Genomic DNA, 15,848 nt, shown 5'->3' on the forward strand with positions numbered 1-15,848 from the left:
GTACTAAAGGATAATTGCTTTTATTGACATTGACTGAGGTAAAAAGGCACATCGGCGGTCATTAAAGGATTAAATAATCCAGTCTTAAGCACTCTTATTTTGATTATTCTTTAAGTTACTAGAAATGTGGAGAAATATAAGAAAGTTACTATATTTTGTGGATAAGAAGTTGCACCCCAAGTTTTGGAGAGGAAAATAATAAAAAAATAAATAAAAATAAAACAGTGGTGTGTCTTATAGTCTGCTTTTATGGTAGCTTACTGGGGGTTGGGGAGTTTGGCTGATGTGGAGCAATGTTCCAGGAGACAGAGTCACTACTGCAGGAAGCTGGTGGTGGTGGCGTCAGGAGAGAGACGATGGTGGTGGCAGCGGCAGGAGAGGGACGATGCTGCTGGCCCCGGGCTGGGAGATGTTCAACAGTGCGAAGTTGTGGCAGACTCCGGGCTTTCAGAAAATGTTGGCAGAGTCCCCGCACTTCCTATCGTTATCACTGTATTGGAATTAGGGAAAATATTGGCCCCGCAGGCCGCAAATGCACAGAGATCTTGGGAGAAGAGATCTCAACCTGCGCATAGGTCTCCTCCAGTGGCCATTTTCCCAAAGTTGGCCACAGTGAAAAGGATGGGAAGTGTGGGGATTCCACTGACATTTTATGAAAGTCCGGAGCCTACCACAATCTAGCACTGCTGAACACCCCCAACCTAGTAGCCCAGGGCGTGAAGCATCGCCCCCCCCCCCACATGCTGCCATCGACAGCTTCCTGCAGCAGCGACCCTGCCTCCTGGGACCCTGCTCCACTGCAACCGCCTTGTAAACTATATTCAGATTATAAGACGCACTCTCATTTTCCCCTAAAATTTTGAGGGAAAAAAAAGGAGATTTTTGTGTACTCACAGTAAAATCCTTTTCTCCGAGCCAATCATTGGGGGACACAGGACCATGGGTGTTATGCTGCTGCCACTAGGAGGACACTAAGTAAACACAGAAAGAATAGCTCCTCCCCTGCAGTATACACCCTCCTGCTGGCTCTCAGTGAACCAGTTCGGTAACAAAGCAGTAGGAGCTTAATATTTAACAAGGATGAACTGTGTCAAAAACCAAGTTAACTCAACAAAAACCAAAGCCAATAGGCTAACAGGGTGGGTACTGTGTCCCCCAATGATTGGCTCGGAGAAAAGGATTTTACGGTGAGTACACAAAAATCTCCTTTTCTCCTACACCTCATTGGGGGACACAGGACCATGGGACGTCCTAAAGCAGTCCCTGGGTGGGAAACAATTAACTGCAATTGCAACTTGCACCCACAAGTTACAGATGCGGCACAGCCGCCTGCAAAATTCGTCTGCCGACGGTCGCATCTGCCGAGGCCTGAGAGTGAATATGGTAATGTTTTGTAAAGGTATGCAGGCTGGACCAAGTCGCAGCCTTACAAACTTGTGCTGCCGAAGCTTGGTGCCGGATGGCCCAAGACGCACCCACTGACCGAGTGGAGTGAGCCTTAATCCCTGCTGGGACAGGAAGACCTCTGACTCGGTAGGACTCCTGAATAGCCGAACGGATCCATTTGGCTATTGTCGCCTTGGAAGCGGGAAACCCTTTCCTCGGTCCTTCCGGGAGCACGAATAGGGCATCTGACTTGCGGAAAGATGCTGTCTGCGAGATGTATCTCCTAAGAGCTCTCACTAAATCCAGTGTGTGAAGGGCCTTCTCGATGCAATGGACTGGTGCCGGACAGAGTGAGGGTAAGACAATCTCCTCATTGAGATGAAAAGAGGATACAACTTAAGGTAGAAAAGACGGGGATGTCCTCAAAACCACCTTATCCTGATGAAAATTCAGGAACGGAACTTGAGAGGACAGAGCCGCCAGCTCGGAGACTTGTCTGATAGAGGTGACCGCAACTAGAAAAGCAACTTTCCATGAAAGGAGAGACAGGGAAACCTCCTGTAGAGGTTCGAAAGGAGCCTGTTGCAAAACTCCGAGGACCAGATTAAGATCCCATGGTTCCAACGGCATCCTATAGGGGGGCGCCCGATGGGAGACTCCCTGAATAAACGTCTTGACCTGTAATCTGTTGGCAATCCTGCGTTGGAAGTGAACAGACAGGGCGGAGATCTGCCCCTTGCGAGAACTAAGGGCGAGGCCCAAGTCCAAACCCGTTTGTAAGAACTCGAGAATGGAAGGGATGGAAAAATGTAGAGGAGAACGTCCTCGGTCGCTACACCATGAAAAGAAAGTCTTCCAAGTGCGATGATAGATACGCATAGACGTAGGCTTTCTAGCGTTGATCATGGTAGCTATGACTTCTGGAGAGAAACCTGCCTGGGTTAGGACCCAGGACTCAACGGCCATGCCGTCAAACACAGGGCCTCTGAGTTCTGGTGGTAAAAGGGGCCTTGAGATAGCAGATCTGCGCGATTCGGTAATCGCCAGGGAACGTCGGCAACTAGTTGAACTAGGTCCGCGTACCACGCCCGGCGCAGACAATCTGGCGCAATCTGGATTACCGGTACCCTCTCCACTCTGATTTTCTTGATGACTCTTGGTAGGAGAGGAAGCGGGGGAAATATGTACGGAAGCCGAAAATGATGTCACGGGAGTACGAGAGCATCTGCCCCGATGGCTGCCGGATCGTGGGACCGAGCCATTAAGTCGGGAACCTTGGAATTCAGCCGTGAGGCCATCAGATCCACGTCCGGGGTTCCCCAACGACAGCAGATCTGGTGGAAGATCTCCAGATGGAGAGACCACTCCCCGGAGTCGAGGCATTGCCGACTGAGGAAGTCTGCCTCCCAATTGTCCACTCCCGGGATGTGAACAGCAGAGATCATTGAGAGGTTTTCCTCGGCCCATCGGAGGATGTGGCCTACCTCTGTCATGGCCGCCCTGCTGCGGGTTCCCCCTTGGCGGTTGATGTATGCCACTGCAGTGGCGTTGTCGAACTGAATCCTGATTGGGCAACCTGCTAGGAAGGGATGGAACTGGAGAAGTGCCAGCCTGATCGCCCGGATTTCCAAGATGTTGATTGGAAGGCGTGATTCCTGGGGGGACCAGCGACCCTGAGCAGTGTGATGAAGGAACACTGCTCCCCAGCCTAGAAGACTGGCGTCTGTAGTCACAACCAGCCAGTGTACTGGAAGAAAAGACTTCCCTTGATTCAGGGAGGATTTCAATGTCCACCACCTGAGAGACTGTCTGACTCGCTGGGGAAGGAGGAACCGACGGTCTAGGGAGAACGGGTTCCTGTCCCAAACAGCCAGGAGGGCATGCTGTAGAGGACGGAGGTGTAGTTGGGCAAATGGAACCGCCTCCATAGCTGCTACCATTCTGCCGAGGACTCTCATACTGAAGCGCAGAGAGTGAGAGCGAGGATGAGAGAGCTTCTGAGCTTCTCGCTGTAAGACTGAGATCTTTTCCGGGGGAAGAAGAACCAACCCCCGGGACGAGTCGAGTATCATTCCTAGAAAGGAAATTCGCTGAGCCGGCACTGGTGAAGATTTTTTGAAGTTTATCTTCCAACCCAGGAGAGAAAGGGTATATATTGTGATGGCCACGGCTTCCTTGCAGGAGCGGAAAGAGGGGCCTTTGATGAGGATATCGTCTAAATACAGGAGCGCCACCACTCCTCAGGTGTGGAGTATGGCCACGGCAGCCGCCATGACCTTGGTGAATACCTTGGGAGTGGTGGCGAGGTCAAAGGGCAGAGCAACGAATTGGAAGTGATCTTCCTGAACTGCGAAGCGAAGAAACCTTTGTTGAGAAGGTAAAATAGGAATGTGGAGGTATGCGTCCTGGATGTCTATAGACGCCAGGAACTTGCCTTTTTCCATGGAGGCGATGACAGAACGAAGCGATTCCATCCGGAACCGTCGTACCCTGACGAACCTGTTCAGCAGTTTTAGGTCCAGTATGGGCCGTACTGTACCGTCCTTCTTTGGAACAATGAAGAGGTTTGAATAAAAACCTTGAAACCTTTCGCTTTGAGGGACCAGAATAATAACTCCGTCTTTTCTCAGAGAGCTTATAGCTTTGAAGAACTCTGATGCTTTTGCCCTGGGAGGAGAAGACAGGAAAAAACGGTTTGGAGGATGAGATAAGAGATCTATCTTGTATCCGGAGGACACTAAATCGCGGACCCACTCGTCGTGAACGACCGAGAGCTACACGGCACTGAAGGAAAGCAGGCGGCCGCCTACTCTGAGGGTGTCCCCCGGATACCGCAGGGAGTCATTGTGTGGAAGGTCTGCCCGTTCTGGCCCCTCTGGATCCCAGCTGCCTTGGCCTGCCTCTCCATGAAGGGGAAGGCTTAAGAGAGGCCTGTGAACCTCTGTCTCCACATTGTGCCCGGCCTGAAAAGGGAGATGTGGAAGTGGAGGACCAGTTTGAGTTGTAACGAAAAAAATCGTAAATGAGCCTGTGGTTGCAGGTTCCGAAAGGGCCGAGAGGGTCTCTGTTGTGGAAGAAATTTACTCTTCCCTCCAGTGGCGTCAGAAATCAACTGGTCGAGCTTTTCGCCAAAAAGGTGACCGCTCTGATATGGGAGAGAAGTCAATGACTTTTTGGAAGTAGAATCCGCACGCCAGTCCCTGAGCCATAAGGACCTCCGGATGGTGATGGCATTTGCTGCTGCTTGAGAAGCGCAGTCAGCGGCATCCAGGGACGCGGTGACTACAAAATCTCCAGCTCTGGCTATCTGAGTAGCGAGGTCTGCTATCTCAGGGGGGAAGATTGGTATCCAGTACTGCTGAAGACAAGACCTCAGCCCAGTGGGTCATAGCCTTAGCCACCCACGTAGCGGCAAAAGATGGAAAGAGTGCGGCCACTGAGGCTTCAAAAGCTGAACGCGCCATATTATCGATCTGACGATCGGTTGGATCTTTAATAGAGGCGCCCTCCAAGGATAAAACAGATTTCGTAGCCAGGCGCGATACCGAAGGATCTACCAAGGGAGATTGTGACCAATCTTTTCTTAGATCCTGGGCAAAGGGATATTTGGACTCCATGGGCTTCAGCCCTGTGAATCGTTTATCTGGACGGATCCTGTGAGATTCAACAATTGGCTTAAACTCGGTATGAGTGGCGAATACTCTGTGAGCTCGTTCGGTCCTTTTAAAGGACACGGAATGATCCGTTTTAGATAAAGGTTCCTCAAGTCTCAAAGCCTTATTCACTGACTCAATTAGAGAGTCGAGAGTCTCCTGATCGTGATGAAATTCCTGATCTAGGGACGTATCAGAATCGTCCTCTGAAACAGGTTCTCTACTAGCCCCGATGGAAGGGGAGCGAGAAATGGAGCTCTCAGAACCCGAAAACCGTTGATGGTCTGGGGATATGGCACGAGTCCTTTTCCTGGAAGAGTGAGAACTCCTTGGCAAGGTACGATCCCTGGATACGAGGGGTTCTGACCATGTGAAGCGTTGTCCGTATTAGTGCCCTGGTTAGAGGAAGGGTCTCAGAACGAGTCTAATGCTTTTGCCAGGGATGCCATAGACCGGGAAAGGGAGGTAGCCCACTCAGGGGGACTAGGCTCACTGGGTTCAGTATCAGCAACAGGTTGTTCCTGAGCCGTCACCGGTTCACAAGCTGTGCATAATGCAGTATTGTGACCCCGGGGTAATGATACCTTACAAGAGGTACATTCAGCGAAAAATACAGTGTGGGTTTTTCCAGACTTTTTGTGAGGCTTTGGGTGAGACATCGTAAAGCCTGGAGGAAAGCGCTTACTAGCAGGGGAAGGGTTAAGCTATGTTTCAGGAGCTTACCCATGGTCCTGTGTCTTGAGTCTCCAGGGAAGGTCCGCAGTGTGATGCCACGGGAGTTATGCACAGGAATCGCTAATCCTGAAGGCTGTGATTGAAAAGGCTGGAGCAGCGCTGCAGCATCAGCCCTGTGGGTGTACCAAGATGGCCACAGAGATCAGGAAGTGAGTGTCTCTCAGGGAACGAGAAGCGCCAGAAAGAGTGGGCGGCGGTAACTGCCAGTGGGCGTGGCCAAAACTCCGGCCTGTATGAAAGGGATAAGCCGGGGGCTAAATTTTAAACCTGCGGTTGCGGCCTGCAGCACCGCGACCGCTATTAGCGCCATTCTTAAGCCACACTCTCTGAAGGAAGTGCCGCACTGCAGACCACTCACGGGACCCGGGCTTTAAGGTGCGGACCTCCGATACCCCGGGGACCAGGACCCCCAAAGCGCCTCGGCCCCGCAGTGTACTCACGGTAGATGCGGTGGGCCGGTGCTCAATCCACCGTCGCCATAGTCAGGGAGGGGGTGGAGAGCTTCTGCCGCCATGCGTCATCCGCTATATCAGTGGTGATGCAGAAGGGGGCTGCACGGGCGCCATATATATCATGTCCGGCTATGCACCTGGCTCCAGGAGAGGTAGATGGAGGGCTACTCCATGTGGTCGCCTGCTATGGAGGGGGGAGATCGGAACGCGAAGGAACCGTCGCCCGTAATATGAGCTCAGGGCTGGCATCCAACGTTGCAGTTAAGGATACGGGAGGAACGCTCCATGTACTTGCCTGTTGATGGTTCGGGGGATGGAAGCCTAGAAAGGATCCGTCGCCCCCATTCGCTCCGTTAAAGGAAAAAATAGAACGAAAAATCAAAAATTAAAATAAAAACGGTGGGGTCTGAAACAGACCCAAGTGCCTCCTACAGACACTAAGCAAGAACTGGTTCACTGAGAGCCAGCAGGAGGGTGTATACTGCAGGGGAGGAGCTATTCTTTCTGTGTTTACTTAGTGTCCTCCTAGTGGCAGCAGCATAACACCCATGGTCCTGTGTCCCCCAATGAGGCGTAGGAGAAAAGTGCGTCTTATAATCCCAAAAATACGGTACATAAAAGCAATGCCCTGTGAATCGAGTAAATCTCTTATCTGCAGAAAGCATGAACAGTATGTAGTCTGACACACATAACTGCACAGGAAACCTGAAATACCCCACAGGTTATCACACTAGTTCAAGAGCTAAAATGACCAAAATATATTCAGAAAGTGTTCAATGCTGTACACACCAGATTTTCAGTGTCGCCATCATAGACCACTTATTTGCAATCTGCAGTGGAAAATGCAGGATTTATCATATTATAAGATACACATACCAGCAAGTCACTGGAACCAGCATGCATGTACTTGTCCATAAAGTCTAATATTGTTAACCAAAGTGCTGCAAATGTAGCGAGAGACAGTAATGGAGACAAATGCTGCAGGAAGACCTAGGGGAGAAGAGAACAATGGTGACCGCAACGTAGAGAAAAAAGGGTACGGCATCTGAATGTAGGGTTAGTTATCAGGTCCATGCCAACTGGCATACAGTACTAATACTAATACATGGAGTACATGTAAAAAAGAGACAAAATACATTCTAGCATACCCTAAAAATCATCAGATGTTGTATACAAGCAGAACTCCTCCACAGGAACATGTGTCTACAACTACAAACCAGGTTCCCTTTTCTGAAGCAATTTATAAGGAATGCATACAGAAGACAGAGCAGAATGGAAATAAAAAATTCCGCCATATGGCATAGTAAAAGTGTACTGGCAAGAATATTTCATATTGTGTGCAAGAGACCTAAAGGTGGCCATACAATTTCAATAGCCAACGTCTGACTGCTATCCCTCCCAGCTTCACCATACCATGTGCATGCTTGGCTCGGGCCACATACAGAATCCATGCCCTTCCGCATGTGAGGATTTTGGGTATGTGCACACATTGCAGATTTCCTGCAGATCTGCAGCTTTTTTTTCCGCGCAGAAACGCTGCAGATCTGCAAGTGATTTACAGTACAATGTAAATCAATGAGAAAAAAAAAAGATGTGCACACGTTGCGGAAAATCCGCTGCGGTTTAAAAGAAGTAGCATGTCACTTCTTTTTTGCGAATCTGCAGCGTTTTTGTACCTATTCCATTATAGAAATCTGCAGGGGTAAAAAACGCAGCAAATCCGCAAAAAAAACGCAGCAAAAATGCACAAAAAACGCTGCGGATCTGCACAAAAACGCGACAGGAGAGGCAGAATCCGCACCAGAAATTCCTAAGGCTAATTCGCAACGTGTGCACATAACCTTACAGTACAAATGAATGGCAAAAAAAAAAAAATGCTGTGCTAATGGTGCAGAAGAATTTGCACAGAAAACGCAGCAGATTAAAAAAAAAGGACTATGTCAATTCTTTGTGCAGAACTGCTGCGTTTCTGCACCCACTCCATAATAGAAATCTGCAGTGGTAAAAAAAAGGAAGAAATCCGCACAAAAACGTGTGCACATACCAAAAAAAAGGTGCAGATTCTGACGTGCATTTTCTGCCAAGAAATGCAGAATCTGCACATAAAATTCCACAGTCAAATCTGCAACGTGTGCATATAGCCTTAGACCCATAAGGGTATGTGCACACATAGATGGAACCTTTGCGGATTTTGCATGTGCATTTGCATTGCGGATTTTGTTTTCCATAGGTTTACATGGTACTGTAAACTCATGGAAAACAGCTGCGAATCCGCAGCGTCAAAACCGCTGTGGATCCGCAGCAAAATCCGCAATGTGTGCATATACCCTAAAGGGAATAGTCCAGTCTAGAAAGCCCATTCTCACTTGCACTTCTAGGGAATTCTGAACTAATGGAGGGGATCTTCTAGTCGGCAACCTAGTTTCTTGCCCAGTCTTGACAGTGGCTACAAAGAGCGCCTCTTGTCTTAAATAAGTTGTCCACTACTAGGACAACCCCTTCTCATACCCCACGCTTGGTCATTATAAAATAAAAAAAAGCTTAGTCACCTCCCTGGGAACGCGACTGCTGACACCGCTGGAACGGCACCAGCACAAGAGCAGAGTATATATGTTTTTTTTATTTTATCGGCACCAAGCATTTAGATCAAGAAGGGGTTGTCCTAGTAGTGGACAATACCTTTAAAGGACCTGTCCTGTAGGGCAATACACAAACAACCTATTAATTTCATTTGGTATGGTGTAATGCATAATTTTCCTGTGGTGTCGCTACAAACCTACCCAACACGAACTCCAAAAATACCACAATTGCCCCGAGTATCCCATCTGAGGGAAACTTTAAAGGGAACCTGTATTCACGATTTAGTATGTTAAAATAAAGGTATGGCCACAATGGCATAAAAATGCTGATTAATAGATACCTGTAGGGTAGAAATCCACATCCTGAGTTTTGTTTAATTCACGTTAGAAATTTTGGTGCAATATCCTCTTCGTGCATTGGGGTGGGCTTGTGCATAAGGTGTTTGTCTCAGCCATGGCCCCTCCGCATTTGTACAAACCGCTTTTTTTTTTTTTTTCTTTTAAAGATCGCACCAGTGGTCATTTCCTAGTGGTCTTCAGAAAAATGGCGCTGATGGGGCGCTTTTGCAGACTGACGTCCGAAAGCCTTAATCAAATTAGTGCCGCTGGTGACGCATGTGCATGTTGAGAAATTGGCACGTAATTGAGCCGAGGTCTGAATCTGCGCATGTGCCGCCACTGGCACCATTTTGCTGTAGACCACTGAGAGATGAATGTGCACGCGCCGCCAGCAGCATGAATGGCACTGGCACGAACCATAAAAAGGAGGATCAACCAAACGCAGAGGGGCCGCAGCAGAGCCAAAAACCCTAACCACAGTCTAGCTCCGATGCACGAAGAGGATATTGCACCTTAACTTCTAAGATGAATTAAACAAGAATCAGAATGCGGATTTGTTCCCTACAATTATCTTTTAAGTCAGTATAAAAGCGCCATTATGGTCATAATTTTATTTTAAAATACTAAATCGTGATTACATGTTCCCTTCAACAGTTTAATATCAAGAAACCCTTAAAACAGGTAAGGATTGTCCAACATTATGAACACCTTTAAATTCTTTTCTATGCAAGGAGGTTTGTCCATACAGTTAGGAGCACACATATGGCTCCACATGCTTTATATCCCAGTAGTAGAGATGATGCAAATTGATTCACAGCACCTGGTCTATCATGTATGTCAGTAATCTGTGGCTGCTGGACGGAGCACTGAGAAAAGCCTTTTACTTGCCATCATCTGAGGGTTTTTTTTTATTTTTTTGATGAGCTGGCCGGGCACGATGTCACACACACCTCACACCGCAACCATGACTCAAGGTTGGCTACAGAAAAGAGCAGTGAATGCTGTCATGTAAGAGATGGTTCTCAGGGCTTCTGGCCATTGGTCACAGATTACTGACGTGGCCGATGTACTAGACCCTTCGAATCAATTTGCATCAACTCTAGTCAGTAGGTACAGTATTCACAAATTATGTGCTTTTTTTACTTGACACTTTATGTAACGTCACTTTACTGGTGCAGTGCTTCTACAAGGTCAGCAACGTAATATATAAAAGCTTTGACATGAAACATATCAGTTCAAGCCCTACTGGTACACAAATTTTACAATTTTATCATCTTACATACTTTAGAAAGCAAAGTGGAGGCTCTCATTCTTGTCTCCTCCATGCCTCCCACATCAGCAGGGCTGATATTCTCTAAAAGCTTAGTTAACAGAGGAAACAGCACCTAAAGAAGACAAACAGAGGAACGGATGAGGGGAAAAAAAACAATCGTTAAAAACTGCAGATGTATCATTAGAATGTTGCATTTGTAAAAAAAAAAAAAAGTGTCAATAAGACAATGTCATTTATCAAAAAAGGGCAAAAGTACATATTACAAACCCTGGCTACAGTGTCAACTTATTTAGTGGGGTAACACAGGTGCCCACCCACCATCCAGGAAGTCAGGCGCTCCTGAGCAGGGAAACCTGCAATAACAATCTAAGGCTACGTTCACATTTGCGGTCTGCGCCGCAGCGTCGCCGCATGCGTCATGCGCCCCTATATTTAACATGGGGGCGCATGGACATGCGTCGCACTTGCGTTTTGCGCCGCATGCGTCACTGCGGCGCACGCGTCCGGGCGCAGAGGTCCAAAATCAATGAAAAAAAGGACGCATGCGGCGCAAAACGCAGCGTTGTGCATGCGTTTTTGTTTGCGTTGTGCGTTGCGGCGCCGACGCTGCGGCGCACAACGCAAATGTAAACGTAGCCTAAAGGCTAGGTCTGAAGACAGTCCTAAACAAAAATGATATTGGTAAAATACAGTAATCAAGCTTGTGAGGGTTCTCCAAGCCCTATAAATGTTTCTTGCACTTACTGTATAAGAAATCAGCTCATATGATAGGAACATTTAACCCCTTTACCTCCCAAGGCTGTTTGCACTTTCATGACAATGCCAAAATTTAAAATTCTGACCACTGTCCCTTTAGAAAGTAAAAACTCGAACGCTTCAACGGTACCCACTGAATCTGAGATTGTTTTTTCGTGACATATTGTACTTCATGATGATGGTGGTACATTTTTTTTTAATATGACTTGCGTTTGTGAAAAAAATGGAATTTTGGCGAAAATTTTTGCAATTTTCAAACTTATTTTTATGCCCTTAAATAAGAGTTATATCACACAAAATAGTTAACAAAATAACATTTCCCACATGTCCACATTACATCAGCACAATTTTTGAAACAATTATTTGTCAGGAAGTTATAAGGGTTAAAAGTTGACCAGTGATTTCACATTTTTACAACAAAATTTACTAAACCATTTTTTTTTTAGGGACCACCTCACATTTGAAGTGACTGAGGGGCCTATATGACAGAAAATGCCCAAAAGTGACACCATTCTAAAAATTGCAGACCTCAAGGTGCTCAAAACCACATACAAAAAGTTTATTAACCTTTCAGGTGCTTCACAGGAATTTTTGGAATGTGGAAGGTAAAAAATAACATTTAACTTTTTGTCACAAAAATTTAACTTTACACCCAAATTTTTTCATTTTCGCAAGGGTAATATGAAAAAATAGACACCAAAATTTGCTGTGCAATTTCTCCTGAGCATACCTCATATGTGGGGGAAAACCACTGTTTGGGCACACGGCAAGGCTCGGAAGGAAAGAAGCGCCATTTGACTTTTTGAATGTAAAATTTGCTGGAATAATTAGCGGACGTCATGTCTCGCTTGGAGAGCCCCTGATGTGCCTAAACAGTGGAAACCGCCCACAAGTGACACCATTTTGGAAACTAGACCCCTGAGGGAACTTATGTAGATGTTAGGTGAGCACCAAGGTGCTTCACAGAAGTTTACAACATGGAGCTGAGAAAATAAAACAAAAATCATATTTACTCCACAAATATGTTTTTTAGCCCAATATATTGCATTTTCAAATACAACAAATCGTATGATGCAATTTCCCGTTACCCTTGTATCAGGGGAAATTGCACCATAGAATTTGTTGTGCAATTTCTCCTGAGTATGCCGATACCCCATGTGTGGGGGTAAACTACTGTTTGGGCTCATGGCGGGGCTCAGAATAGAAGGAGTGACCTTTGGAACGCAGACTTTGATGGAATTGTCTGTCGGTGTAATGTCTCGTTTGGAGAGCCCCTGATTTGCCTAAACAGTGAAAACTCCCCACAAATGATACCATTTTGGAAGACAGACCCCCTCAAGAAATACATCTAGATATGTGGTGAGCACCTTGAACCCCCAGCTGCTTCACAGAAGTTTATAACGTAGAGCTGTGAAAATAAAAAAAATTAAATCACATTTTTTTTCCACAAAAATGTTATTTTAGTCCCATTTTTTTTTTATTTTCACAAGGATAGGAGAAAACGGACCCCAAAATTTGTCGAGCAATTTCTCCTCAGTATGCCAAAGCCCCATATGTGGTTGAAAACTACTTTTGAGGCACAGTGCAAAGCTCAGAAGGGAAGAAGCACCATTTTGGAGTTCACATTTTGCGGGACTGGTTTGAGCATGCCATGTCACATTGGCAGAGCACCTGATGTACCAGAACAGCAAACCCCCCCGCCCCCCTCCCTATTTTACGAACTGCACCTCTCAATGAATTCATATAGGGGTGCAGTGATCATATTGACACCACAGGTGGGTCACAGAACTTTATACCATTGGGAAATGAAGAAAAAATAATTACATTTTTACCACCAAAATTTTGTTTTAGCCCCAGATTTTACTTTTTCACACTGGGAAGTGGGTAAAAATGGCACCAAAATGTGACCCACAATTTCTACTGAATATAGAAATACACCATATGTGGCTGTACAGTACTTTTTAGCCATACGGCGAGACTTGGGAGGGATGGAGCACTATAGGCAAATAGCAATCCGTCCCTCCGGAGTCTCGCCGTGTGGCTAATCAGTACTGTTATACAGGAGCCATTGTGGAGCGCAGAATTTTCTATAATTGTTTGTGGACTCCATAAACAGAGTTTTTAAGTGCTAGAAGAGCAGAATCCTCCGAGTGACCCCATTTTGGAAATTATACCCCTATGGGAATTTATCTACAGGTGTTGTGAAGATTTTGACTCCATGGGTGTTTTCCAGAAACAAAGCAGTGGATGTTGCAGAGTGAAAATTGCAAACTACCATTGTAGTGATCAATACCTTTGTAGTGCCCGTACATTGTGCCCAGCTCATGCACCTGTAAATTAGGCAGGCTCTCATCGCTACAAAAATGCCAAACATGTGGACACTAAATGTGGATTAACTACTTAATGGCCGAGCCAATTTTGACCTTAATGACAAAGCCAAATTTTACAATTCTGACCAGTGTCACTTTATAAGGTTATAACTCAGGAACGGTTCAACGTATCCCACTGTTTTTTTTGTGACATTGTACTTCATGATAGTTTTAAAATTTCTTTGATATGACTTGCTTTTATTTATGAAAAAAATGGAAATTTGGCAAAAATTTTGAAAATGTAGCAATTTTCAAACTTTTACATTTTATGCCCTTAAACCATAGAGTTGTGTCACACAAAATAGTTAATAAACATTTCCGATATGTCAAATTTACATCAGGACAATTTCTGAAACAATTTTTTTTGTTAGGATGTTTAAGGGTTAAAATTTGTCCAGCGATTTCACCTTTTTCCAGCAAAATTTACAAATTATTTATTAGGGACCACCTCACACTTGAAGTAACTTTGAAGGGTCTTTATGAAAGAAAATACCCAAAAGGGACACAATTCTAAAAACCCAACACCTCCAGGTGCTCAAAATCATATTCAAGAAGTTAATTAACCCTTCAGGTGCTTCACAGAAACCGGAGCAATGTGTAAGGAAAAAATGAACACAAAAAATTTACTTTAGACCCAAACACTTGATTTTTTACAAGGGTGATAAGGAGAAAATGGACCCTAAAATTTGTTGTGCAATTTCTCTTGAATACGCAGATACCTTATTTGTTCGGGAAATCTACCATTTGAGCGCACGGCAGGGAAGGAGAGCCTTTTGACTTTGTAAAATTTGCTGGAATAATAAGTGGACCATGTTGCGCTTGGTGAGTCCCTGATGTGCCTAAACAGTGAAAACCCCCCATAAGTGACACCATTTTGAAAATTACACCCATCAATGATTTTATCTAGGGTATATTGATCATTTTGAACCCACAGTTACGACAGAATTTGATACCATTAGGTCGTCATATTGAATATGTTATTAGTGTTGAGAGCAGTTCCTCCAGTTTGCATCGGGAGCTCGGGTATGCATCAAATATCGTAGGTGCTCGAGTGACATGCTTGAGTCCCTGCCCCACACGTTTCGAGGCTGTTAGACACCCAAAATAATCATGTGGGTATCCGTGATTCAGTATGCATACCCGAGCACCCAACGCACACTTAAGTAGCGAGCACTTGCGCTCAACACTAGCCACAATATTGAAATTTTTTTACTTTTGAAAAAAAAAAAAACAATTCTAACCCCAACCCTAACAAAAACCTAACCCCAACTGCAAAGAATGGAAAAAAATTAAGAAATTTTTTTTACCATTTTTATCTATTTTTTTTATTTTGATCACTGTGATAGGATCTATCACCGAGATCAAAAGGAACCAATAGGCAAAACTGAGCATGCACCCGCCATTTTATATTTCCAGGAAGAGGACGCCGGGCCGGGGATGGCGGAGGTACCGGTGAGCATCATCTCTCTCTCTTGTGACATGTATATCAAGTCATAAGAGAAATAAATCATTGAAACAGTGGGCACACTTTTGTTTTCTTTTGTGATCGGACACCAGAAAATCCAGCCCTGATCATGTTCTCTGGGGTCTCAGCTACTCCGGAGATTTTCCGACTCTGGGGGGGCGTTACAGCCTTATTCTCAATTGCAGTTTAAAACCGACGATGAGGGAATAAGTACTGTTACCAGACACCGTTTTAATGCACATTGGCGGTCTCTAAAGGATTAAGCAAACTGGAGCTCAGAAGGGATTGGGCATTTGGATTTGGGAGAACAGAATTTGCAGAATTTATTTTGGGAGGCGAGGGCCATTTTGCTTTCCCAGAGCCTTTGTGCTTCCAGCAATGTGGAAGCCCCCTATATTTCGCTAACAGATGATGGACCAGAGTGGGGACTTGCTTTTTTTAGTGGAGTGAGTTGAAGCTTTCTTTGGCAACACATTTATCCAGAGCACTACGCTGAGCACTTACATAGAGGTTTCCCTTTAAATCTCCAAGTGATGTAATTCAGAGGAGACCATTCACTATAATGAGGTAGCAGAGTTACTCTGGACTCTGAAAAAAAAGGACACCACTGAACATAGGCCAGACAGAGGTGCACAAAACTGTGGCCGACGGCACTTTTATGCATGCCTAACAAAAATACACCACCAGATCACAGGTCGATGGCATCCACAGTGCTTCTATCTGCCTAATTATAGGCAATTTTCTGTCGGGGTTCCACCTGAAACACGCATTTCAGAGATTTACACGGAAACCCCAATGTAAGAGCTCAACATAGAGTGCAGGATAAATGTGCGCCGACTCT

The 15,848-nt window shown here is 45.6% G+C and overlaps 1 protein-coding gene across 7 annotated transcripts in view; it reads right to left on the reverse strand.

Moving 5' to 3' along the window:
• The window catches only part of GBF1 (golgi brefeldin A resistant guanine nucleotide exchange factor 1), a 319,690-nt gene that overhangs the window by 7,804 nt on the left and 296,038 nt on the right, over positions 1-15,848 (reverse strand). For all 7 annotated transcript variants that reach the window (XM_077259202.1, XM_077259204.1, XM_077259201.1 and 4 more), the window contains 2 exons: positions 10,428-10,529; positions 7,103-7,216 (listed from right to left, as the gene is read on the reverse strand). In XM_077259202.1, coding sequence (XP_077115317.1) covers positions 7,103-7,216; positions 10,428-10,529 — 216 coding nt within the window. The remainder of the gene's footprint in view (positions 1-7,102; positions 7,217-10,427; positions 10,530-15,848) is intronic.

Source organism: Ranitomeya variabilis, chromosome 4, assembly GCF_051348905.1.
Source record: "Ranitomeya variabilis isolate aRanVar5 chromosome 4, aRanVar5.hap1, whole genome shotgun sequence".
Lineage (NCBI taxonomy): Eukaryota > Metazoa > Chordata > Amphibia > Anura > Dendrobatidae > Ranitomeya > Ranitomeya variabilis.